At 41.3% G+C, this 27,472-nt stretch overlaps 1 protein-coding gene across 1 annotated transcript in view; it reads right to left on the reverse strand.

The window, feature by feature from the left end:
* LAMA4 (laminin subunit alpha 4) overlaps positions 1-27,472 on the reverse strand; it is a gene marked incomplete at its 5' end in the record, with an annotated part of 95,883 nt that overhangs the window by 42,838 nt on the left and 25,573 nt on the right. The window contains 9 exons of the mRNA XM_084285203.1: positions 918-1,111; positions 1,827-1,994; positions 5,045-5,156; positions 7,573-7,683; positions 7,825-7,976; positions 9,304-9,399; positions 11,760-11,974; positions 16,600-16,680; positions 20,340-20,464. Coding sequence (XP_084141329.1) covers positions 918-1,111; positions 1,827-1,994; positions 5,045-5,156; positions 7,573-7,683; positions 7,825-7,976; positions 9,304-9,399; positions 11,760-11,974; positions 16,600-16,680; positions 20,340-20,464 — 1,254 coding nt within the window. The remainder of the gene's footprint in view (positions 1-917; positions 1,112-1,826; positions 1,995-5,044; positions 5,157-7,572; positions 7,684-7,824; positions 7,977-9,303; positions 9,400-11,759; positions 11,975-16,599; positions 16,681-20,339; positions 20,465-27,472) is intronic.

Here is a 27,472-nt window from a genome sequence, read left to right on the forward strand (position 1 = left end):
ATTGCTTTGTTCAAAATACTAGAACTATTCATCTGGACAGAGCATAAGGGAAAACTGCTGTAGCCTCATAGCAAGGCAGTTCACCCACCAAGTAGGAAACACAGTTTTAAGATATCTGTTGTGGAGCAATTAGAGAATGGCTTTGTGCTTCCTGATATAAAGATAGTCATCTGCTCTTCATGAAAAACTGAGGCATTTCGTTTAAAGAGGACCAGGGAGAAAGTTTGGATGGGACAGTATGAAACCAGTCACCAGGGCATGAATTCGGCACTGTCTTTATAAATATTTGTTTCAAGAGAATGTAATTACTTCTGAGAGCATGAAGTCCTTCGTCATGATAGAATCATAGAATGGTTTGGGTTTGAAGGGACCTCAAAAATTATCCAGTTCAACCCTTCTACCATAGGCAGGGACACCTCCCACCAGACCAGGTTGCTCAGGGCCTCATCCAACCTGACCTTCAACATCTCCACAGCCTCTCTGGGCAACATGTTCCAGTGTCACATTATAAATCAGTACATAACAGGTGAAACATTTCCACCACAGTATTTATAGCAGCCATGCTAGTTGGAATCTTAAGCTTCTTGGGTTTTGCTGTAATACAACTTCCTATGTTTAGGCATTAGTAACCATCTTTTCCTCGGCCAGCTGCGACATGCTGTGCCAAAATCTGGCATTTATTGTGACTTCATGAATAAGTAATACACCTTGTACTTCTCAACTTATTGTGTAGAACTGGAGTGTCAAGCTCATCCTGCTGAGTAGCCCAAGGATTTCCTTTTTTTTTTTTTTTTTGTGTGTGTGTGTGTGTGTGTGTGTGGTAATTCCTGAATCTCAATTGTTTGCAATCCACTCTTTTAAGCACTGGCAAACATGAACTATTCACAGATACTTATGATAAATATACTGCATAATACCTCATGTTCTTGAAGATTGGCTGTGTTTTCCTGATTCATATCCTCTGTTTGTATAACATAGTCAAATGCCTGGTTTACTGTCTCCTCCAAGTCTGACAGCTTCATATCATATTCACGGAACTGCTCCTTCACATCAGAAACTAGAGATCTGGTGTCATTGTACCTCTCATGAAACTCTTCAACTCTCTGTAGCACTGGGAAAAAAATCAGATGTCACTGATTAATCCATAGCAGGCACAGACAAACGTACACACACACAGAAACATGTGCAACACAAACACATTTTGCTGCTTGTTCTGCCATGGGAGCAGCAAGGAGAGACCTGGGGTAGGCATTTGGAAACAGTGTCACCTCTGGCTGCTGTGATGGGCTCAGTGAGCGTGTCCATCAGAGCTATGCCTCTGCTGGCCCCTTTTCCACTGCTCTGTTAGCGGTGTGGAGAAAGGCAGGGAAAGGAAAAGCTGTAGTCCTTATGTTTGTTTAATGCTTGACAGTCTCCTGAAGTCAGCAGAGTTGTACTGGCTTGGGTTAGGAGACAGGCTGTGATGAACCACACTCAGGGACTGAAACCAGGATTCCTTTCATGTTGGCAGATAACACTTTTCCTATTCTTTTCTTTCCCAGATTTGATCTTGTGCGCTTTTTTTTTCTTCCAACCATCAGGAGCAGGAATTATTATTTAATCTCTTTCACTTCCTGTGTAAATAATTACGGATAGAAGTCTGCTAATGGGCACACAGGTCTCATATACTTGGTCTTATATTCTCCTAAACTGTGATGTCTGCAGCCGCCCAGCCCACCAGCACCTCCTGGTCCTCCCCAGGGGCACAGCATTATGTCCCAAGCTGCCCAGCTCCTGCCAGCTGTGCATCAACATCTGGATGAATTGAAAACAGATGCAAAACTTACAGTCCTCTGCTGCATCTTCCTCCTCAGCTGCAAGTTGCCTCTCATTAGTGAAAGGCTTACGGCGTTTGATCTCCTTCAGCATCTCCTCAGCCACACTCAGCTTCTGGGCAATTTCCTCAGGGCTCAGCTCTTGTTGAATTGCATAGTATTTCATCTTGCTGCTGATTTCTGTGGGAAAAAAGGAACAGATGGTCAATCCAGCATGCTATAGAGAAGTAAGCGCTCTTCTGTGGAGTACTCTTACTTTTGTGAATCCATCTCTTGCTGCTGGCGAAAGAAAATTTTAATTACGCTACCACTCTATGATGGATAATTAGTATCTTTAATACAGTCTTAAAATTAAAGCTGTAAATAAATCACACTTCATGGCATATGTGGGGGTCTCATCAGAAGAGGATGAGATTAAATAGGCATGGGTAGTTTGCATTATTTGGCTTGGCAGTTCTCACAGGCTGGGATCGTCTTTTTATTCTGAGCTCTGTGGCATGTAGCAGACCAGGGCTTTCCTCCAAGATCGTGGTTTTTAAGAGCTACTGCAAAAATGTGATGCTTATTAAACAACAACATCAGCAAAGAGACTGAAATAATCTCTTTGTCCCTCTGAAGAAGTTTGAGGCACCCTAAAGACGTAACATAAGGCTTCTGGCACAATGCTGCCTAGCTGGTTTGGAGATGGATATTATTTCAAGGTTTTGGTCTCAGTTCAAAAAATGCTGTTGAATCCTTGCAGCTGAAATTGAGTTTACCCATTCCCTGAACAAGCATTACAAAGTTTTCTCACTTTTCAATCCTTGGCCTTGAACACCAACCACCTCCTCTTTCATACCCTGCGAGTAGCTTTGGCTTGCATTCATTACTGGATTTGTGGATAGCCAGATCTGGCAAGGCAGCTCTACGGATCTTATAATTTTTTAATAAAATATCTATGTGTACTTGTGGCACAACTGATTCTCTGGCAGAATGTCCTTTCATGCAGTTTCTGGATGGCTCCTGAACTCATTAGTGAAGCTTTAAATGCTCAGTCTCAGCAGCAATTGATGACCACAAGTGCCTCCGTGGCTTTCTTTTTCCTTCTCATACTGGCACACATGTATACACATACAGATATGTGCATACACATGCAGCTTACCTTCAGTAGAGCCTGGCTTGCCTTCTGCAGTAGTGATGCTGGAGAATATTTTTATGCACGGTGAAAATAACTTTCACCCACTTGCTTGCAACTTTTTTTTGGGTTGAACAAACACTCTTTTTCATCACAGACATAGGCGCTGCTTCTTCTATGACAGGCCAACATGACTTCTGCTATTTGTGCCCCAAACTAGACACATTTCTGCCTTCTGTAATTCCTGTCCTCCCCCAGACAACTAATGATACGAAAGAACTATCCACACAAGTCAGCCAGTGAATGCTGGTGACATACAACAAGGTTTAGGCTGACACCTGTACTCAGTAACTATAGAAATAAAAAGTGAGAGATGCAGCAGTAATCAGAAGTGATCTACCACTGTAGGTATAAGAAAGTAGAACATTTGTAACATGCTGTGTGCATGGTCTTAGCTTGCCTCATCTTTGTGACAGGATTGCTAACTATGTTTACTGAAATTGAAATATTGGTTGAAGCACCCATGGAGGTAATGATCAGCAAGGATAATGTTTGGGGTATTACAGATCTTCCTTACAAAAGTTGCCACAGAACTTGCAATAATTGTGTTAAATCAGAACTACTCGGGTCTGTTAATCAAGGATTTCTATTAACTGAAAAAGGGCTAGTTAACTTCATCTGCCCATCAGCCTTTCTATTCTGGTGCCATAAACAGCTTTTTACACTGTTGGCTTTGCAAAGGACTGGGAGAAATTAGTGTTCTCTACTGCAGGATGGATACTTTCATGATGCGGGTTTACAGGGGACAGGGATGCTTCTGTGTACGCTCACCTGGGGTTTTATTGCTTTCTGAAGTTACAGAAGAAGAGGCTACAACTGGTTTAATCTTAGTTTTATATATGAACACGTATTTAGTTATATATATGAACACAAATAACATTATGTCAGAGATACTCCAGATAAAGATGATCTTCTCTGACTAGGAAAACTTTTTAAAGTGCAATTGTGCTTGGGAAAGTGTTCACTGTTGCCATTTATCCTTAGAGGTATGGTACAGTAAAAATTCTTGAAGATCCAAGCAGTCTCTGAGGCTGTAAATCAAAAATCTTCATCTGCAAAGGTCTAAAATACCTACATTTACAGTCAGAAGAGAAGTAATGTTCTGAAATTTATGTTAGTTCTAGAGATGCAGTTTTTGCTCTATCATGTTGTCCAAAGATGGATAAAAGTTTTATCTGCATTCCCTCACATCATACACACAGATGAGCAGAACATGGTGACAGTTTGTCCCATTGTAACATAAAAATGCACTTGGATACATTCTTCTAATTTTGGGAGTTTTTCGTCATCAAGTTTATCTTTCACCTTCCACACTGAGCTTGGAGAAATGGCAAATTCACGAAATGATGTACTATTCAGCATCTTTTGCTTTTAAGAAGCATTTGCATGAAGTTATATGAATCAGAGAAATCCTACACAGGAACAATTTCCTAAAATGCAAAAAATTGAACGGAAGTAAAACTCAACAGAGAGATCACCAGAGTTAGTCAGATCTAACTGACTACCGTGGGTTCAAAAGGAAAAGTCTTTTTTTTGAAAAAATCTGTCTAGCTGTTCACATGCCCTCAATTATTTACCAGCATGATCAGAAAAGTGCATTTGCATGAATCTTCTAACAGGGAAGCCATTAAGCACTTTCACTTCCCATCCTGTGCTTGTGTTTGTGGCTGCACTCAACCCTAGTCTGATACCAGCTCTTTTTTTTTTTCTTTTCTCCACATGTTTATATAAATACCTTCAGCAGCTATTCAATCAGAGACTACAAATTGAATTACTTTGAAGTATTCCATGTAAACCTATTTATAATTATTTTTCTCTTTCAGAGAGAGAAAAAAAGAGAAGCTCTTATTCTGGTTGTCAGACCAAATCAACCCATAGTGTCAGTTGCCTTTGAAGAGAGACAACTTTTCATCATGGCATTGCAGGTTCTAAGAGCCTTATGTTTAAAGCCTATGGGTTGCTTTGTGAGAGTGCCCAGGTGCAATGACATTTTTTTGCTGGAGGTTTCATTAACACATGCTTCACATTGAGCTGAAACAGAAAGAAATCTATTTACCTTGAATGTTATCCTTCATATTATGGAGCTGCTGTATGAGCTGTGTAGCACGATTGTTGGTCTTCGTGGTTTCCTTCTGTATCAGTAGGCCTTTGCTGGATGCTTGATTTCCCTATGAATAAACCATGTGAGCAAGATATTAGATTTTTTTTCAGATCCATATGTGTGTGTGGTGATGAGCAGTGTAAACACACATTTTTCTTTCTCCTGATGAGTATGTGAAAGTCCATTTATCATATAAAGTAGCATTTACAGTCTGAAGTGAAGGGCTGTCTTGTCGGTATTTTCAGAATTGCAGAGTGAGAGATTAAAATCTGTCCCATATTTATCCATCATTTGCTGCAATCAAATTGCCATAAATTATGTACAGTTGTAAAACTCCCATCTGCTGAGTCTCCTAGGCATTCAGCAGGGCTGGCTCATTTTGCTGTGTATCATGTTTCCTGAGTAAACATATAGACTGAAGAACAAGGTGCGAAGCTCCCCACCATTTTTAGATCACTGTCTCCCTCATGCGAGGCTGCCAGTTATGCAACTTGTTAAATTAAGAAAATGAGAGTCAGGGTTCAAAATGAGCATAGCCACACTCCTATCCTATATTATGGTGGAGGCTGTACACCATACTGTGTTCCCCTATATAGGCACGAGGTGACATGGCCCCCAAACGGTGATGGTGAGGCACTAGGTGAGGATGTAAGGGAAGTGAACCATGACACAGTTATCGTGTTTCCTAAACAGCCATTAACTTTGGGAGCCCTTGGATTTAATTTTCACTACTATGTCTCAGGAAGGAGGAGGAAATATGGCTACTCTCAACATTTCCTGGGCTTGGAGTGTATGTGTGCACATGTAAGACAGCACCACAAGCATGCCAGTAGCAAGGTTTTTGGTTTAAAGCCCCTGGTGGGGCTGCAGCACCAAGAATCCCCACTGTAAAACCAGTTTGAGTTTGGGAGATAAGCCAGGAAGATTTTAGGCTGCTGCTGTGCTGGCTTCATGCCTGTTTAATCCCACCAGGCCAGGGGCTGCAGCCTCCCTCCTGCCACGCAGCCTGCAGTGGCACCAGGGTGAGTTGGAAGGCAGCGATGGAGGTGCCTTTTGCAGAACACATTTGCATAATGCTCTTTCCTCACCAAACATTTTATTAACTATTAATTGCATGGGCAATTACTGAGACAGGTTTCCCAATTGCCACAAATTTGATGGGAAGCATAGCAGCATGAGTGAGGGGTGCTCTCAGTTATCCTCAAATTTCCACTGGCACAGGGAGACTTGTCCTGGAATCTGCCCAGAGCCTGGGAAGGAGAGGTGCATGGCTCCCCCAGGGCTCTGCCAAACATTTAGGATTGAGCTTTGTGTGATTTTACTCTAAGCTCATCCCCAGCAGACTCTGGGAGTTTCAGATCCCATTTATTATTCTTATTCAAACCTGTCTTTTGAACACACAGTCTGTAATTCTGCAGTGCCCTTTCTGTTAAGTGACGATTAAAAAATACTAACCCTCACATTTTCTCTTCCACATCTCCATACAACCCTTTTTTCTCTTCCTTTGTGTTTCTTCTTCTTGCTCCTGTATCTCAGTTTTAGCCTAAGGTATAAATTTGTCTCGTGAAGGAATTGTAAGTGAATACAAGGTCTGGCTTTTTGCAATAAGCATGAAATATACTCTAGTCATACTGCAGCTGTGGTTATCTCTGCTTGGGAATAACATCACATGATGTATTTCACTATATGTATGTATATATATATATATATATATCAGCAACAGAAAACTGGATAATAATACCTGTTTAAAATAGAGGAGAAACAATTTTCGAACCTTATTTCTTCTCTTAACATATATCAGTATTCTTTTAGGGTGCAGTAGAAGTGTTATGTGAGCTGAGAGTAGATAACCTTAATTTTATAGCTTGTCAATTGAATGAGGATATAACATTTACGATTATAATTGTGTTAAAACATATCTTGAGTACTGATCAGCTTCTGTCTTAGTGGGTACCTCAAAAGGCTTTTACACTGGCAGCTTCATAGCGTATTGTGAAGTGTCTAATCAGGCTAAATGGATTTTTACAAGGGCGTACATGTAAAATAAATATAGTACAAGGGCTCCCAAAGTCAGTCCAAATTACTTTAATGTTGGTTACTTTGCTCTGAAACACTAAGGCAGTGTGTCTACCTCAGATCAAATGTTGTGCCTGGGGTGTAGGGACTGAAGTGGGAACTTGGGTCCTGAGGGGAGCTGACAAACCTCTGACCATGCTCAGCAGACTTTGGCCCTGCTCCCTTCCTTTTCTGAGAAGATGACTTGATTCATCTTCTTGATTCAATCTTGAAGTCATCTTCAAGAAGATCAAGTCATCAAGTTTGATGACTTGATTTTATACTTCTAATTCTGAGCCTAAGTAAAGTAGAAGGTTTAAAAATGGAAAGCTTTCTCAGCTACCCTTGTTTGGTGAGCCTCCTATGCCAGCATGTGAATATGACAAGCTGCAAAGCCTCTGTGCTCTGGCAGGAGGCTGTGAACAAACCTGGTCTTCAAGGGTCTCTGCCTCTCTGAGGAGATCATTCATTTCATCTGCAGCATCATCAACTTGGATGGTCCAAATCACAGAGTGGTTCTTTTTTTCAGACATCGCTGCCTGTGTGTGGGGGAAAAGAAGTCAGTGCACCCGCGAAGAAAGTTTCTTTAGTGAGGGCAGGAATTGAAATTTAAGCAAATGGAGTGGAAATTCATATAATGAAATTAAATTAAAAAAGTGAAACATCACCACTGTTTGTACCTGGAGATAGGTAGCAGTGAGGTTCAGGTCATTCAAGCGTTTTTGAGCTGCAACACCTGTAGAAATGCTCAGTAAAATTGTTTTGCTTTCATCGATAGCCAGGACTGCTAATTGGATGTCATCTGTCAAATCCCAAATACATTTATCGCAGCCTGATAAGAAAATAAAAGCGTCATTTTTTTTTTCTTTTAGTGTTTGTATCAGTTAACAACAGACATCCTGAATTTACTTTTGAGTGCCCTTGCCCCATTGGGTTCCCGCTCTTTGTCATTGATGGGTCCTGATGGATACCATTTTTTTTTTTTCACTTTCATATACCACTTCCAAAGGTCCCACAACACAGTCACAGTGCTTCCAGCTGAGCAGCACCAGATGGGACTGCTCTGAGGGGCTGTCGAGGCGGCTCTGTAATCAGTAGGGAGAGAGAGATGAGGCATTTCCTGGCTATTCCCTAGAGGCTCCTCCTGTTTGTGTCCCAAAGAACAACAGATGGGGGGGGGGGGGGGGGGGAGAAACAAGTTCATTTTGCCAGAAGCCAGAATTCTGTATTTAAAATCTGGTGGTATGAGAAGTAAGGATGTCCAACAGCTGGACACTTGGATGCATATTTGATTAGGAAGACAACTTCTAAAAGCACAATTGCAACACATTTGAATTATGCTTGCACAGCACTACATCCTTGTTCTGGCTGAATGCCTCCAGTGCCACCTTGTTTTTAGCGATATTTGTGCCACTAGTAAAATTAGAGATTTAGATGAACGTGAAACAGATTCCTACAGGAACTTTTGCTTGTATCACCTATTCTGTATTCTTGTTGGCAGAAGCTGCCAAATGTTCTCATTCTGGTTGCATTTTGGGACCCCCTTCTTCTTGGGAACTGGTTAGGAGCCTGTATGTCCTATGTGTTCTGCATTAAACCGCAGATGTAATAATACTAGCATTAAAAAAATATAATAATCAATGCTTACTAGTAGTTACAACATAGTACTTTTGGAAACTCCACAAGCTTCCTATAGTTAGAATAAGAGAGAGCAGAAAAGCAACTGACTGATGTGTATATGTCAAATTCTCAACAGTAACAATTTATACTAGATGTACAACTAGAAAAAACAGAAGTGAAATGCAAGACAGTAGTTGTGGCAATAAAGTAGTCATGGCAATTTTTAGGGATGGAATATTTTTTTGCAGTCACTATGTCTAGAGAAGTGGCTTTGGTGATACATCTCTACTGCTCCACAGTTGGTAGCTAAATATTCAGTCTGTATTGCAAAACGTACTTGTGCGCTCACATGCACTTGAGCATATATTTTAAATACACAGTCAGCAGGACATTGCGCATCTTTACATGTTTAAGTGCACTGCAGGATCAAGGTATAAGTGCCAAGCCCACTGGAGAGCCAAGCTCTTAAGTTAGTATCTGCAAGCATTGAAATACAAGAACAGCAGTCACTTTTGGTGTTCTCATAGTATTATTCTTACTAATGGTGGGGCAGTCTGTGCCAGTAGAAACTGCGGGACTGTCTGCAAGGCATTCTCCGGTCTGGCTGTCACACATTCTCCCTCCACAGTTACATTCTGGGGGAAAAAGAAAGGGTCTTAAAATTAATAGTCTTCAAAACGTCCAACCCACTTTTCCCATCCCAAGACCGATGTAATAATTATACATAGGATTCTGCACAGATAGTCAAACCAAAATCAAGGGCTTCTCAGGTTAAAAATGAGAAAAAAATATGAGAAAAAATGTTAAATATGATAAAAAAAGATTGAATATGAGGAAAAAAAGCAGAAAGCCTGTGCTGAAGAGACTTATTCAAAGCTTCAGAGCTGGCGAAAAAAAGTAGTCCCAAAACATCACCTTCTAGAGAGGGTGATGTCTGGGAAATGGGCTAAGGAAAGCAGTACAGCTGAAATTAATTATTAGTTACATATCTCTCTGCAAGCCTGTGGAATTTCTCAATGCTGTGTCAGGCTCCCACTAAATTAAGGTTTCCAGCTATGGGGGATTGATGGTAGACTCCAATTCCATCATCAGCTTGAGCATATCAAAAAGTAAATATCTCCTACCACTTACAATGAAGAGTAAGTGGGGTTTTACATTTTTTTAACTTGAGTAAGCTGCATTTCTCCTGCCAGCACAAGTGGCTTTTCAAAAAGTATTATTTTTACTCTAAAGTGTCTCTCTCAGAATTTAATTGACCTTCTAAAATATATTATTTTAAAGATTAAAATATTCTTGGAACACTTTGATAGAATAACAAAATCTCTAGCAGAACAGAAAAACAGTAGTGACTTATCTGGCATTCATTTTGCTTTTGTGATTCATGGTTTCAGCAGAATCTCATATAACCAAATTGTTTACTGCTATTTTATTGCAGCCCATTCATTGTTCTCTATGAATTGTCTTCGTATTTACATTCCACATGGAACATCCATGGTATTTTCAATGAAAATGTGTAAGACAGCCTCAAAGTTAAACATGATGTGCTAACATTGGAGTATTTCTCTGAAACTGAACCACAGTTAGTGGAACTACTCATTTTTTGTACTAATGTGAGAACACAATTTGGTTATGAATTTTGTAGGGTAATCAACCTTTTGATCTCTCCACAAGTATGAATTGGTGTCTCCCAGCTCCTGCATCTACAATGCTTTCATTTGTTAGTTCTTTTATCAAGAAGTGAAAGAAAAGTCTCACCTGTATGACAGGATCTAATCTAGCCCCCAAAACAGTTGGCAAGATTACGGTTCTAAGATTAAAATTTGGATTAGGTTGCTGCTCAAGAAAACCAAATTGTCTTCTTATTTAACTTGATAATTCTTAGCTTTTTACAGAAATGTTTAGAGTGAATTCATTTCAAAAGCACTTCTGATAATATTTCATCTTTGTGAGGTACCAAGCTTTTAATATGGAATTAAGGCTTTGAACACTGTTGTGGTTTATTGGTGGAGAAAGGTTCTAAATTTACCTTTATTTCTGAGTAACATTTGTAGAAAGCTTGGAAGTGTGGCTGAAGGACAAATGGCTAAGAAATTTATTGAAAAGAGGCTGAAAACTGCTATCTGTAGCTACATCCTGTTATTCTATATGGGAGAACTGCTGTTAAATCATCTCTGGTGAGCTGAGTTAGGCAGTGAAGCACATAAATAGGGTTTGCTTTTGCAACCTCAAGAGATTGAGCTGCAGGCCTGGGTTGGGTGGCCAGATCCAAGCATGAGCTGAGCTTTGAGACACACTGCTCCCTACAGCCATTGTCTTTTTGGCTGGATTGGATACCTGGGATTGTTTTTTTGTGTTGCTGTGTGTGGGCACCATCTCTTTCATTCAGTGTAAATGGAATTTAAGTGTGTGACTTAAAGATGTGAATTAATCCTAGAGACAGGAACAAAACTAGAAGGGACTGCTAGTGGCATAATATGCCCATAAATGACGACTGCAGCACATAAGATGCTTGAGTCCAGAATATCCTCCTGGCCTCCAATCTCCATGTCTCCAAACACACCTTAGCACTTTGTAATAAGCTAGTAAGAAGTCCAGATGTACAGTGAATTTCAAGAAGGGTGTAAGTTTGATCAAGACATCACAAATGCCCCAAGGCCTATAGCCCTATACCTTGAACCCAGGGGGACTTCAGATGTTCATGGTGGTTGCATGCTTTGGCTGTGTTGTGAATGTTATCAACAAACACAAAGGTGATGTGTCTACACAAAAGAAGCTCAAGGAACCTTGTTTAAAACAAGATGTAGGCAGTGTTGTGCCCAGGCATTTAGCTGGGATGTTGGGGTCTGTACTCTGAGACTTGCTCATGGGCAATGACAGGGGGCTAGTGCCAGGGCTGATCCAATGGAGCACCCAAATCATCCCACCAGGTGGCCAGGAGCACCCTCTGCCTCCCAGACCCACTCCCAGATGTTTTATGAAATGATTCAGACAATACCTGTACAGTTTTTAGCAAATCTGGCATCCCCATAGTACCCCGGGGCGCATCGTTCACACTTGAAACCCGTGGTGTTGCGCAGGCAGTTGCGGCACTGGCCAGTCACTTCATCACAGTCTTCAAAAATCAGGTTTGGGTCTGAGTTGCCACTGCAGTCACATTTCTTACAAGTGCTTCCAATTAGCAAAGGGTTCCCATAGTAACCAGGGGCACACCTGAAAGGAAAAGAGAGCCCAGAGACGACTTGCAATGACATTGCCATCTGTGGTAGCATTTTTTCTCTGACCTTATTTATGTCCCCATGAATTGATGACGGTCAGCAACGAAAAAAGGACAGAAGGCAAATTAGGAGCTGTATTTCTGCAGAGGCTGTTTTGTGCTCTAGTCTCAATCTGTACAGTTATTTATTTTCCCCTTCTTGAACACTCCTGGTATCTCAATCACTTCAGTCTGCATTATTTTTTTTTGTATCCTTAGCAGTGCAATGATTTGTTCCCATTGTTTTAAAATATATGACAGCATGACCTTGGCAGAGATGCAGTCCCAGTGTTTATTTTCGTCTTTTCAGCTTTGGATCTCTCCAACTATATTGTGTTATATAGGAAACTGGGGCAAGAGACTGCCTTTCATGATGTGGAAACTCAGAGGAAGTTCAGACATTTTCGTTATAATGCAGATACCAGAGCTCTGACCGGAAGGGGGCTGAATAAATACATTTATGACATGGTATTGGGATGGCGCCTGGCTTTTGCAAAATCAAACAGGCACGAAAACAGCCTCCCTTTACATCCCCACTGTGTTTCAGATTTGTTCTATGTTAGCCTGGTGGCTGAGGCCAGAAGTGTAAGAGCCCAGGAGGAGTGGAGGATGCCTTTGGAGGTTTGGAGAGGGAGAAAGAGAGAAAGAGAAGGAGAAGGAGAAGGAGAAAGAGAAAGAGAAAGAGAAAGAGAAAGAGAAAGAGAAAGAGAAAGAGAAAGAGAAAGAGAAAGAGAAAGAGAAAGAGAAAGAGAAAGAGAAAGAGAAAGAGAGAGACTGGGGGGTTCAGCTGGCAGGATGGGGACAGCCCATGCCACCCATGGTGTCACTGCAGGAGCATGAGTGACCTCGTAGCCTGCGCTACAGAGGCTGAGGACTCATGCCCCAAACTGGGGATGAAGAATGACCATGGGGTAACTAGTTGGCACAGCGACTGTTCACTGAAGATATCAGAGGGTTGAATGGCTGTCAGTGTGATTTAGGTAAGGAGTACTCTGTGTCATCCTGTTTTATCACCCTGTTGTCCTTGTCTTTTCTCCTGTCCATAAAGCCCTGTTTTCAGACGCTGTTTGTTCTGCTCTTTGTGTGTGGGGAGGGTGAGCTCTCAGGCAGTTTGGTTTAATTTCTCCAAGTTTCTGGCTGGGGACCTGGGCTGAGGCCTGTTGTCTCCTAAAATGTGAACATAGACAAGTCTGGGTTCTGCTGTGTCTGAGCAATGAAAATGTGGGAGATCTGATAAGAGCTTCCAGTTTTGATCTGTTCCTACATTTGCTGAAGGTTTTTTTTTTTTTTTTTTTTTTTTTTTAATAAAGAAAGTAATTTCCTCAGTGCTGCTTTGTTCATGTTCCAGGCCTGAACCCCCACAGTAAAAACACATATAAAATATTAAGCATCCTAATACAAACCACTTGGCTGCCTCAAATACTGCCTTTACCAATGGCAAAGAGTCTATTTGTCTCTTTGCAGCACTGCCAGAACTTTCGGTGCAGATCTTATCACTTGGGTGACCCAGTAATATTTTCCAAATTTCAAAATGTTTATGAAGTTTAAAAAAGAAAAACATGCCCCTCTGATTTAAAAAAAAAAAAAAAGGTTGTACTATATGATTTATTCTGAACTCTCAAAATCTTGCAGCATTTCCCTTTAATTTTCTGTGCTTAGGCATTTTCCAAATGCCTGTCTGTTTCACATGTCCACCAACTCACAGAAGCCACTCAGCAATGCTTGGGTGAGAAGGGTGCTTTGCTTACTGCAAAGCTTTGGCTTTCAGACTGACGAGCAACGACTGCAAAGATTCCCATCAGGCCTACAGTTTCTGCCCTCTTATGAAGGCAAGATGATTTTTTTTTTTTTTAATTTTCTGAAATATGACATTGAGTTCACTTGCCAGAAATGCAGTGGCAGTTGCTCACATCCTCACAGATACACTTGTGGGCCTGGAAGTGAATGCTGCTTTTTATGACCATCTGACTCACTTTTATTAGCCATATCTCCTCATCTGGAATAGCTGTCTAAAATAAATAGGAAATTTTAGAGTGTGAATAAATGTGTCAACTTCACTTTCTCCTTCCCTTTGCCACTGAGGGCATGTCACAGGCTTGGATTGTGTCTGGCCTCTTTTGAATGGTTGGTAGCACTTGGGAAGAGCAGGGATGGATGGATGGAAGCATTGCTCCATCTCTGCACTTTATGGTCTGAAAAAGTAGAGGCCTGTGGTAAATGTCTTTTTCCTCTGTTGTATCAATAAGGGGCTCTTTGTTGCTAAGAACATTTCCTCTCCCTTGTGATTTATCAGCATTGTGGAAATACTAAAGCTGCTAAGTTAAACGTTGTTTCATCTTACAGCCGTGTTTGCTTCCTGCAATTATTTGTGAGTAAAAAATTAACTTCCTCTTCACTGGCAATGCCAAAAGGACCTTTCTCATCTATTCACTTTGGACATTAAAGCATCATTCTCTCAATTATCTTTTTTAACTTTTGGGCACTAAGAAAACCTGGATTTCAGCTGCTACCACCTCAGTGCTTTATTGCTGGAGTCCAGGAGCAAATGTTGAACTGGGAGGTGTGTTTTCCCAGTTCTTAGCACAGGCTTTCCACCACACTGTCCACTGGCACACATTAAAGAAACCAGCTAGACTTGTGCCAAGTCCTTGGAGCAGCACAAAGGAACCTCCTACTCAAGCACCAGGGGAAACGGAGCGGGCTGTCTGCCAGGCACTGCCCAAGGAGCGTATCCGCAGCTCGCTGCCCCGAGGGAGGGGAGGGAGGGATGAAGGGCAGTGGGACCTTGCCTTCCTCTGCCCTGGGGACATGAGCTGCTCTATGGGATGCAGGAAGGGCAGGGGCAATGTCCCCTCTCATCTGGTGCTCCTACACTGCGACTGCTGCCAGCACCAGCAGGCAGTGGTGGCGATGCCCAGCAGCAGTGTGAACAGGGCAGGGGCTTGCTCTTTGGCGAGGGGACAGGGATGAGCAAGGCATCTCTCATTAGTCTTTGAAATGCTTTTTGTCCTATTTGTCACAGATGGGAGCAGGACCAGCAATCCAGGAGGAGGGAAGTGCCCTTTGTCACTGCTTGACACTTACCCTAGCAGCTTGTCAAGGACTTAACCCAGTGACCAGGGCAGGTTGATTTCTTTCTGTAGCTTTTCCTAACCCATCTATGCAGCTTTGCCTTCCTTGAGACAGCTGCAGCGTGTAAGGCTGAGTAGTGGCTGTTAGAAAAGAAAGCTGCTGCCATTCTCTGCTGCTGCAATAAATATGCTGCTCATTTCATACAATTTGATTTGCTTGTAGTTTAGGATGACATTTTAATAACTATTAGGAAACCTCACTGACCTTTTAATTGTCTGTGTTATCCTTTGTGCATACATCTGACATTTCTTAAGAACAAAAGCATACAGCCACAGGCCTGGAAAGAAGGCTTTCTTTTTTTTTTTTTCCCCCCTCACATTTTTGTGCCATCTGTCAAGAGGGCTTTCACTATTGCTGTCATTGTGCTAGTGCTGTGGAGGTAATAGGCTGACATTTTTACACCCTCTATAAGGGCAAAAGTCTTCACTTACCTACCTACCTACCTACCTACCTACCTACCTACCTACCTACCTATCTATCTATCTATCTATCTATCTATCTATCTATCTATTTCCATCTTACCCTTTTCACATTGACTTCTCTTTGCATCGGGAGAAAATACCCTTTCTCTGTTCTCTAGAAAAGTATTGTCTGAATTCAGACCTTGCCCATTAATGACAGTGGATTGAATTTTTAAATACTTCAGGGGCTTAAAGGAAAATGAAAATGAAGCATTGAGAAATTCAGGGTCTGAACTATCCTATACCCCTCAGTCTTTGTGTTCGATGACTTTTAATTTATTGGATGCTCAAGGAGAATTTTTGAATTATAATCACGTTTCTTCACTGAAACACTGTCCATGTGTGTCCATGGTGAGTAAGATAGGCCTTTACGAGACAGGAGAGCTATATTTCTCTGCATAGCTCCATTTATTTGTGTACTTTGTAATTTAGAAGATATTTACTGGAAATTGCTTGTGGGTATAAGGAAAGTTGAAAAGCAGCACTGACCTGTGGTTGTTTGCTTTAATTATGTCTGTGAAGTACATTTAAAATTTAACCAAGAAGGAATCTGCTCATTAAGAATGTGAGCAGATAAGGCATTTTCTCCTTTGCTTTTGAAGCATTTAATTGGCAGAAGCCTGATATCTTTTCAGAGCAGGGAATTGCAAGAGGCATTTTTGTGGTAGCAATTTTTCACTTCAGCTGCTGTTTCTGATTTGTATTTTGATTTGTAAGTTGTATTCCTTTTACAAAGATCACCACATGAGGGTATACAAAGTGCAAGAACTGGATCAAAATACATCAGATGTAGAAGTCTGTCCTACCCTGAGATGTCTCCACAGCGAATCCTTACAGATTTTATTATGAACTGAATGAAATCCTTTGACAAACATGATTCAGTCAAATGAATACACATCCACAATGTTTCTCCCCAGTGTGCAAAGATTCCTTTGAAGGCTCATGGACTTCGGCATTTTGACCAGTAAGTCATCCTGTTAGTTTCTTACCTTTCACAGTTAGGTCCTGCATAGTTTTCCTTACACACACAGCGCACGCTTCCGTTTTTTCGGTAACAGGAGTCTGCAAAGCTGGAATTTCATTAGAGTAAATCATTAGAATAGCAGGCAATGGCAAACACTTGGGAGTTTATCTTTATAAATGATGGACATGTGCTGTCAGTGCAAACTCTGGCTCTTGGTTCCTCATGGCTAAATATTTTTTCACAGGTATCCTTAAACTTCATATGTGATGTACACTATACTCCTTGTCTAGTCTTTTTAATGAGTATAGAAAGCACTAATTAGTGTATGACACTATGGAGCTATATAATTCCCAGATATATGTACATTTCTGTATTGCAGTGTAGATCGGAGACACCTTCAGGTTTTATTTCACGTCTTTTAGACCAGGGACTTGGATAAATATGTATGTCATGCAAACCTAATTGCTTTCTCTCTTGTACTTTAATGGACATGATATTGCTTTTAAAAGGCACTGCAGAGCGCCCTTCAGGAATTTAGACTCTGGAATGGGTACAGTAATTTCCTGTGCAAATCCCACAATTTTCCTTAAATCTGATCTGGAAGTAGCAAGTGGAAAACTGAACTAATTGGTGCTGTCCTCATCTACAGTAATTGAGGATTCTCCATGGTCTCTCTGAGAAATCTGGAAAGACCCTGGGGCCCCTTGTGAGATCAACTTGCCCTTTAGTGATACTGATTGCAGTAATGTCTTGTACTGTAATTTGCATTGTCATGATTCTAAACCATTGATTCCTTGCTTTCTGATGTTTTCAGGATTTAACAACTGTGCAACAAAATAGGAGACAAGAAAGAGCAGCAGCCAAATTTGGAAAGTGCAAATTCCATACACTTCAAATACAGTGATATATATGACTTAAATACATCTGCTGTTAGAAGACATACGTCCTAGAGGTGTTTCCAGTTAGATTGCAATCTGTTCAAGATCTGTTCCCAGTACTGGGAAGCAACTGGCACACTAAGTGGCAGTAGATGTCAGCTGCAGGCCCACGATTTCTAAAATGGAGGCCCTGAGACCTGCAGCTAACATCCTGAGTGGTACCACCTCTGGTTCCTAAAGGGTAGTGTGCCCCTTGAGAAATGACAGCATCAAGACTGTAAGTCTGTATCCTCCTCTCTGTCTCCTGTTCCAGTATGATGCTGAGCTGTGCTGGGCAGCTGTAGCAGTTTGCATCCCTTTTGCACAGGATTTCAAAAGACTCAGAGCAATGGGAAAGAGCATGATCTACACGCTGCTTGTTCCAGGAAAGAGCTGCATTGAATGGTGACAAGAATTCCTGCAAAATTTAATTTTCCATCAGCATTTCTCAGCTACTGGGACACCCAGGGTCAAATAAAACTGTGTCTGGGTCTGTGTTGTCTCAAAACATTTCATATAACCAGAGAGAACACAAAATGAGATCCTTCTCGCAGAATTCACAAATTGACTTCAGTAAAGCTTTTATGAGAACATGTCAAGAAAATCATGAGAGTTTGGCAGCCTTCCTCTTTTTTTACAAAGCCTAATTCCTTCACGTAGTTATACAAACCGCATTGTGGATTTAAGTTATGAAATAAGACTGAAGCCTTCCTGAGATTTTGTATTTTTTGTGACCTCTTAGGGGAAGAAAAGGTCATACAATTCCCAAAGGTTTAAAAAGAAGTAACATCTGCCGGACTGTGAAGTAATGCCCATCCCCCTTTTTTATTCCGAAGAGATGACATTACACTTCATGTGGTTTACTCCAAAAGTTCCCTGGACAGTAGACATGAAGATGGTCTGGCCAGAAAAGCTGATGACACGCAGATGAATCCCAAGAACAAATATGTATCTGATGAGTCTGTCAGTTTACAGATTTGGTCACTTTGTCTATTACAGATTCACTGGTTATTTCTAAAGAGAAACAGAGTTCAAAACAATAACCTTTACGTATTCTTTATTTAAGGCATTTAATGCTTCTCTGCTGTCTACTAGAATTACTGTTTTGCCTTACTATACATGGAGTAGGACTAATGGAGGAAAAATACAAGAATAAGAAAGAATGGCTGGCCTTTGAATTTAGTTATGCAAGGCTGAATGTTGCTCAGTCTTTATTATTTGTGTTCCAGACCCAGCTGAAGGCTATTGCTGTGGTCAGGTCTCTGTCATGCAAGAAGCTGCACAGGAAATTTCTGCGTGTTATTGAAATACAGGCATAAGGCAAGTTGTGTCAGGACACTATTTTAGATGTTGCCTTCAGGACTTGATTCCAAGGAAAACTCTGAAAAACTGAAGTGTATTTTTACATGGATAATTCTAAAGGGGTTGCATGCAGATGTTGAAGCTTCCTCATGAAGGCTCCTAGCAAGTCCTGTTCCCTATCCCACACTTCTGACCTTTTGGGTTCAGGGCTTCCTTATCTCTAGGAGCTCCTTATCTGTAGGGCTGCTTGTGGCTGGGGGCACTGCCACAAAGCCTGGTGGTCTGTGGGCTCAGGCAGGGTCTGGGCTCAGGCAGAAGCGGCCATGCTCTGCCAAGTGGCACTGCAGGGAGGAAGGCCTGGAGGTGTGCCTGAGCCACCCTGCTGTGTCCTGGTTGGGTTTTGGGAGCAGGCAACCCAGGCTGTGTGTGGTTGGCAGTGCTGCTCCTTACACCCATGTGGCTGCTTTGTGCCCAACAGGTTAAAAAAAATCCCTTTTGCTAAGGAGAAAGCACAGCTTCCGACTGTTGTACTTCTACTATTTCTGGCATTACCTCTGCTACTGAAACTGGAGGAAGCAGGAAGCCTTGTCTGTGAGCACCCCCCCTCCTAAGCTTTTATAAATGTAAGCAAAAATAGGTTCTCCCCCTGTCTCTTGAGGGTTTTCTCTCTAACCTAGTCAGAGCTGCGGGTTTTCAACAACAGCTGTTCTTCACCCCACGGCTCTCCTCATGTCTGCACCTTGCCACGAAAGCCAGGAGGTGACCTGTAGGACTTTGGCCAGAGAGATTTTGTCCTGTTGCCAGTTTGGGCTTGTGCCACCGAGCAGGCTCATCCCACCTTAGGACTGGATGAGTAATGCTATAGCAACCACAAACAAACACAATAAGAAAATTCCCCCTTTGTGACAAGCCCCGCTTGGAAGTGGAATGGGAAAGAAAAAAAAAGAAAAAAAAAAACAACAACAGAAAAACACACAAGGGGAGTAGGTAGCTCAATTAAAAATAGCCTCAACCTATTGGCAAGTGTTTAATAGCATTTCTTCTGGGCCCTGCATTGCAATTTGCCTGGATGCCTTTCTTGTGGAGTGTGGAACTCAAGAAAGAGGAAGCTGATAATATACCGTTCATCTGCACTACTGATGTGCCACTAGGTCTCCAACAAGTGGTTACAGTTTGTAGCTTTTTGCTTCTTCAGAAGGCAAAAAGTGGGTGACACCTGGATCCCGTTGGCTCATCTTTGGTTTTCTACTAGGCCTCAGAGCTTCTTTCCTGAAGGTGGCTGTGTGTCAGCTGAAGTGGCAGCATGCCTGTCACAGAGCTCTCCCACTCCTTCCTTTTATCTTTCAGCTGAGTAATCTCTCCTACATAAGAGAGGGAGAACCTGAATTTGTTCATATATCAAATATTGTGATTATAAGTGCCTTCCTATTTTCCTCTGCTGGGAAGGGCAGCAGCTTTGTCTCATGCACCCAGGCAGGGATGCTGCCCCCACCTTACAAAGGGCCCAAAGCAGCCCAAACCAAAGACAAACAAAGACTCTACGTACTTGGCAGCTCCTGGCAGGGGACAAGGGCAAGGCTGGCAGAAGGTGGGCACTCCTCTGACAACGTCACCGATGAAGCCGTCCGGACACTGATCACAGTGCTCCCCTGTTGTGTTTCTTTGGCAGCCCTTCAGTGAAAAGAGAGAGAGTAATGAAAGTCAGATGAAAGTACTGCCTCGTTCAGAAAGAAATCATTTAGCTAAACACCTGGCCAAGCAGAATAGGGGTTTATGCCAGACCCCAATCCTTCAAGGAATCAAAGGATGAAACCAGACCCATTATTAGCTAGCACAGCTACAAATAAAAATGCTCTAAATGATCACACTGGCCAGCCAGCAAATGTTGTCAAGGTGCAGGAGAGGACAAAACAGACATATGTGCGTGCTGGGTGCTGGAGCAGAAACAGCACCGGCTGCTGTCAGAGACGCCGTGGGTACTCAGGTGTAGCGGTCAGCTTTGCTCTGAGTTGTAAGTGCCAGCAGGAAAGATCCCTTTTGCTGCTATCAAAACAACATGAAAAATGTCTGATGGTAAATGCTGTCAACATATTTCAGTCTAGGCAGGTTTCAGTGAGGCTTCTCCTTGGTCTTGATGATTGGAAAAGAGCATCAGGGGAATCTGCAGGCAAATGGTGGCTAATACACCATGTGGCTCTGATGCTTTTCTCCTGAGATGAAATGTGTTACAGTATCAAGGGATGCTTTATCATTATGCCATGTTCTCATCTTAAAGGAGGTCTGCTTAATGGTGGGAAGAAGTGGGAGCCTAACATATTTCTTTCTCATGCCAAACTATATTTGCAGTGGCTTTTCTATAAAATACAGAGCAACTGCACAAAATGTCGCTCACTTTCTAAGCAAATTTTATCTCTGCAGTCTGATATTTCTGAGGAAATATAATTCCCCATGTAGAGGAAAATCAGCCACTGGAGTTCCATGACAATAAATCAAGCTATGGTAACTTATACAGAATATTTATTTGAAAATATTTCATGATGCTGGGTACAAAATTGTGCCTCTCAGATAACATACATACAAAAGTCAAATTTCTCTGTAAATGACACTAAATTGAATTCAGAGGTTCTGCAGGCCCAAATAAGCATTTTTACATCATTTAATTTAAAAATGGATACACACAGATGTGACAGATTACGTGGGCTTTCCCCTGTGCACATGGCAATGCTCCCACCTTCATTTCAGTAAAATACCCAGAAGCTGCCATTGAAAACACACAACCCTCCAAATTCTAACTGTCTTGTTGAATTGCTTTTCAAAGAGTAGGAATGGTGCAGAAGCACTTTTCTTTCTTGCAACTGTGCAATGGGTTTTGCAATATCCCTGAACGAGAACTCTGCAATGACACTACTTCTTACTGATACAGTATGGATGCAAACAGCAATGAAAAGCAAGCAAAGAGCCAGGTCCATGGCAGAAGTGTGCAGAGCACTGTGCAGTGCATATTTGCTGTGGTTTTGGGTTCATGTCCTTGATTCTCCTCTTCAGACCTACAAACAGCAGATCATGGAAGCTATAGACTGATGAATGTAATTTCCATCCCTGGTGAGATGACAGCATCTGTAATGAAGAAGAAGGTCTCAGCGTATGCGGCTAAGCACCATCTGAGTCAGGGAGTCCTGCTTCACTAACCTGCTGTATAATGGTGCAAATAAGCAAGTGTATGAAGGGGATCCAGAGGACATTTCCGGACTTTCAAAAAGGTCAACTAAATTGTCAGAGGACTTGAAGAATGTTTCTTTTGCAAATTGAAATCTGGTAAAGGCTAGGAAGCAAAGGGTCAGGTGTAATGGTCACTTTTCAGAATGGGGAAGTCACTATTTAGATCACCTAAGCTTTGGTCCTGAGAACAGATTTGTTCAGTATTCACCAGTGTCTTATGAATAGAGACCAAAAATGCTAGGGCTGTTCAGGTAGGAGAGAAAGGCTGACAGGAGAGGGTATTTGAGATATGTAAAATAAAGATAAATAAATATATTTATTTATCTTTAAAATAAATAAACTGAATAAACTGAATGCAGGACAATTGTTCATTCAAAATCTGTAGTACAGGAGAAGAGGAACACTCAGTAAAATTATTAGGAGACTTCACTTTTAGGAGGTTTGACTTTAAAAGGTACTTCTTTATCCAGAAGATAAGAAACTTCTGCAACTTGCTGCCAGGAGGCAACAATTTTTGCAAGGGTGAAAATTTCCAAGAGAGATTCATGGAGAATGTGTTCATAAATTAACACTAAGAGGATTCAGGATGTCTGTATGCTACGTATTTATATGTATTAATGTTCCTTAATAGAGCAGCTGTGAGTGCTGGTGGAGTATGAAGCCAAGAGACCTGAGAAACAGGCCAGGCTAGATGTTATCCCCAAACAACATGTCCTATTGCCACCACGGGAGACACAATGTTGACTGCAGAGACCTTTGGTTAAGGCCCTGCAAGGGGACCTCTTATGTGGTGTTCCAAGTTGATGCAGGTGCTAGGAAATGGCTGTGGTGCCCCGGTTTCTCCTCCAGCAGTCACTTAATCCCATCACAGAAGTCTCCAAGCTGTCAGCTGCTGGTGGTGTCTGGAAGAACTCGGAAGTTGTGTGTCAGATTTTGGGAGCACTGGTGGTGTTTCACACTGGGTTCTGTGGGCAGAGCTTCTTCAGTACCACCAGGCTGGGGGTGGCTGAGCTTAGCTTGCTGCTGTCCTGCCGAGCCAAGACCCTACAGATTTGAAACTCGCTTTCTACTCCAAACATGGCGTGTTCTTTGAATAAAATAGTATGAGGAAAGAGGAATGAGATTCAGGAAGATGTTTAATGAAAACAAATAGTTGTGTTTCACTCGCCCATGCATGCATTGCTAAATGAGTTTTGTATCCCAATATTAAAAGTTTGGTTTAGTGGCAGAATTTTGCCCTGGCAACACTGATGGTTTGTTTTCATAAACCTATGTGCCAATATCATCAATCTCAATTGAAAAGCATCATTTTAGTAAAGGACAATCACTCTTGCCAGAGCACATCTGATGTTTTTTAGCCAATCTTCTTTATTTGAATCTCATTAAAGTCCCCCAGTTAGGACTTATTAATTTAGTTAAACCTCTTTTGATTCAAGGAGACTTTGTGTTGTTGCATTTTTCTAGTTATACAAAATCCATTGCACAGCAATTATTTATTTCTACAAAGCTATGATTTGGCCAGAGAACTCTATATCAGGTAGAATAAGACAAGGAAAAAAGAAAATAAAGGTCAGTCTCTTTTTCCATGGATCTGTAAATGAATTAGAAACCAATAGTTGCAGAGCATAAACATAAACGCCATTAAAAAAATAGCTCGTGTTTGTCATTATTCAATGCACATGCAATTTTAATGCACTGCAAGAAAGAGATGAGAGTGTGGGGATTGAGAGCTCAAAGAGAAAGAAGAAACCTGTATCTAATGTGCTGGTGGAGGCCTCAGGTGGGCTGCATTCAATTGCAGCCTTTATCATGCTCGTTGTTCTCCCTCTGAGCAATTCACATCACCTTTCTTGGCCTCAGCTCCCCAAAACAGTGTGTGGGTACTAGCAGAATAAATCTGTTATTGGTTCCCAGAGCTCAGACACTAATGTGATGATAACAGCAGGGCATCAAGGTAGCTGATGCTGCTCCTTAAATCTGCAATGCTTTTCATCTTCTAAACTGAAGGGAAGTCCTAAAAGGCCCTTTTACCCCAAAGAACATTGTAGATGAGTGCTGGAGGCACTTTTGAGGTTTTTCTCTAGTTAGTGATTATGGCGAAATGGCATTATCTTATTTAACAAATCAGCTTTCCTGTGGATATTTAGAATTACAGTTTTATGGTGATAAAAGGTGTCCTTTTATGTTTTATTTTGTGTTAGCTTGGCATCTCCAACAAAGCTACTAACTACAGTAAGCCTATGAGACATCTCTGAAGGAGGGAGGATACAATCCCTGCAGCTCATGAGGGATCCTCAGAGCCGAGTGGGGCTGGTTTAGTAGTTTGAGATAAATGTTTTGCTTCTGAACTGGCCACTTTTGACTGAGAAATAATCATGGGATAAAAAAATGGAATTCCTTTTTTAGCATTCTTTGAGAAACTGGATTTTAAGGAAGTGCTTTGCTGTAAGGATTACAAGGAGTATTCTTGGTGCAAGTATTCATACCTGTTTTAGAATGAAAGGCATCATTTACAGTAGGTGTCATAAACCTGACTGTGTGTGTGATTGTTCACAGCCTTCTCTGTCTCAGTGATTTGTTCAAATGAATTCACAAAACTGTGAAATGTTTAGTAATATTCATGCCCCCCCCCCTTTTTTTTCCAAATAAAGCAACTCAGTATACATTTTTTTGTTTGTTTCCTTTGACAGACAAGGAAAATGGAAGTAAAGATCTCTAGAAAGTAGCCATTTGATATGTCTTTAAGGACATCAAACACTGAAGCTAGCAGAAAATTGTTGCTTGTCTTTGCACAGAACAGAGTGAGACATGATACAGTTATACAGCTCACAAAAACAGATACAGCTATGCAGTGAAAAGTATTGCAACAAAGCTATAAAATACTCTTTTTTTTTTTTTTTTTTTTTGTAAACTATGTTTGGAATTTACATTAAGCTAAAATTATATGCTTAATTCTTTCCATATGCCCATGTTAATACAGCCTTTATTTTCATAAAGCAAAAATAGGCAGAGGCATCCTTTCTCCTTGGACAATCCAGTTTCAGAGGAAGTAATCTGATGTGATAACAGCCTGGTTTCTGAAAGCTTCTATATGAGGATATAGCACACCATCACTCATCCCTCATTACACCAGCAGCAACTTGTCATATGACAGAGTGGCTGGATTGTATTTTCCTGTGTTAAAAAATGCCTTTGTTTGACCTTTGCTGGTCAAACTGCTCTAGTCTCATGGACTGTCATCAGTCAGGGTGAGCATTTCTACCTTGCCCTTACTGTAACCATCTGTATTCCACATATTCGCACATGAAAAGGTGCTGGTGTGTGTGTGTGTGTGTGTGTGTGTGTGTGACTGTCATCACTGAGCTCCTGCACTTCCCTGCAGAACCAGAATTGCTGTTCTGAGATCACGGATCACTTAGTGTGATGCAGTTCTGCTCTGTAAATATGCTTGTGCAGAAATAATATTGAAGAGTTTGTTGCTTCTCGTCAGGCAGGACAAGTAAAATTATAATTTGTCCCTCCAAAAGGCAAACATGCTTTTCTGCAAATGAATATTACTAAAAATCTAAGATGTATGAATCTGTCCCACCTTAACTTAGGATCCTGAAGAGAGAATAGCTCATTTTAATGGTCTTCAAAGGCACCGGCTTCGTTAAATGTGCCATTTAGGCAATTCCTTTAGGAAGGTTATTTCCTTGAAAGGCTAACACAGTGCAATTTAGGCAGGCTGTACCTCTTCCACAGGTAACTGAGACAGATGACAAATTTTCTGTGTACCCTCTAGAGTTAAAGGAGGAAGACAGGACCCGGCACAGAGTGATGCAGGGCACCTGTTTTAGGCATCTAATGTGGGATGGTATGGAGGCTTTCCAGGTCAACAAAAGTTAATACCCAGCCCTGCTTCTAGTGAGGCTAGTAAAGTGAACAAAATACTGCTACTAACAAAAATAAACCCTAAAAATATTGTCTGTGAAATCTGGAAGTACCCTCAAGCCTCAGTTAGGAATTCTGAATATTACTTTGCAAACGAAAGCAGTCATTGTTACAAGATAGCAAGAACTGATTCATTCTTTACTCCCTTATTTCTTGTTCTTCTTAGAGGCAGTTTTGTAGCAATTGTTAATGCAGAAAGATTGAATGGGAATAAATAAATTATATGTGTAGAGTGATGAAATTGGTTTATATTACTGTCCAGTCTGTCTGTATTTATTGCTAAGCCAGTAGAGATTGGCCTGAGGTATAGTTATCTGGATGTAGATTTAAACTTCTCCAAATTTGGGAGATGTCCTACAGAGCTGCATAGTGTTGCACATGCCAGCATGCCAAAGCTCATTGCTGTCCCAAAATAATAATAGTAAAAAAAGGGCTTCAGCATAATGTCTTGAAAGCCATGAGATTTACATGCTTTATATTTTTCATCTTTAAGGTTTATGATCCTATCCTTCTCTCTCCAGCCACTGTGGGTGAGCTGCAGTGTTAGCTTTCAAAATTTCATGGAAGAGATGAGGCGCTAAGAAGAAACACTAAATGTTGTGCAACCTTTACTAAAGTGAAGACAGCTGACCACCTAAAATAATGAGAATAGCAACCCAACTCAGTTCTGAAACTTGTCTGGTTTGGGTCAGTGCGGCCCATCTATTTCAAAGTTTTGGTTTGTAGAATTTGTCCTGAACTGAGGAAAGTAGAAGCTCATGTCTTGCCAAAAACACTTGGCTCTCTGCCTTCTCCATCCATCTCTTGCCTTAGATTAGTGTAAAAGAAAGGGCAACACTTCCTTGAAGTCTTGGTCTGGCTTCCTACAAGCCTCTTGAAGAGGCGGTGCAGGGAAACTCATCACGTTAGTGTCGTTGTTGCAAAGTTTCAATAGTAAAACCATTAGGACAGCAAATATTCTATGTTAAAACAGAGCCAAGAGGGAGGGAAATTTCTCCATCTGAGGCACTGACACTATTAAACAGTGGCACTTCTGACAACAAGTGTGTATAAAAACCCTCTGGACAAAGGCTGCATTTCAACATCAGACTGTTGTAGTTCTTGTTAACTTTCCAAAGGTGTATCACCTTGGGCACTATAGATAGATGCAGTCCATCTTTAAAGAAGGAAAGAGTGAGCTGTAAGCTGCAAGGCTCTTCATGAAGCCAGTAGTACCTAATAAGCTGGAGAGTTTTACTAGCTCCCTGTGGTTTTGTGCTCATGCTTGATGGATGCTTGTAGATCCACTGGCGGTTCTCCAGACCTGCCTTGGCAATCATGTGGAACATATTATCCTCTCAGGCAGAACTGCCAAATTGGTTCCAACCTTTCCACTCAGATGTAAACCCAAACACTAAAACACAAATCACTTACATGACAATACATTCTATTGTTGAAAATTCCATAAAAGGCTGGAAAGAAGAGAATTTATCCTCTCCATCATTATGATTCTTTGGCCTTTCTTGTTATGAAAATGGTCTTTATCTA

The sequence above is a fragment of the Netta rufina genome (assembly GCF_964035555.1).
Source record: "Netta rufina genome assembly, chromosome: 3".
Classification (NCBI taxonomy): domain Eukaryota; kingdom Metazoa; phylum Chordata; class Aves; order Anseriformes; family Anatidae; genus Netta; species Netta rufina.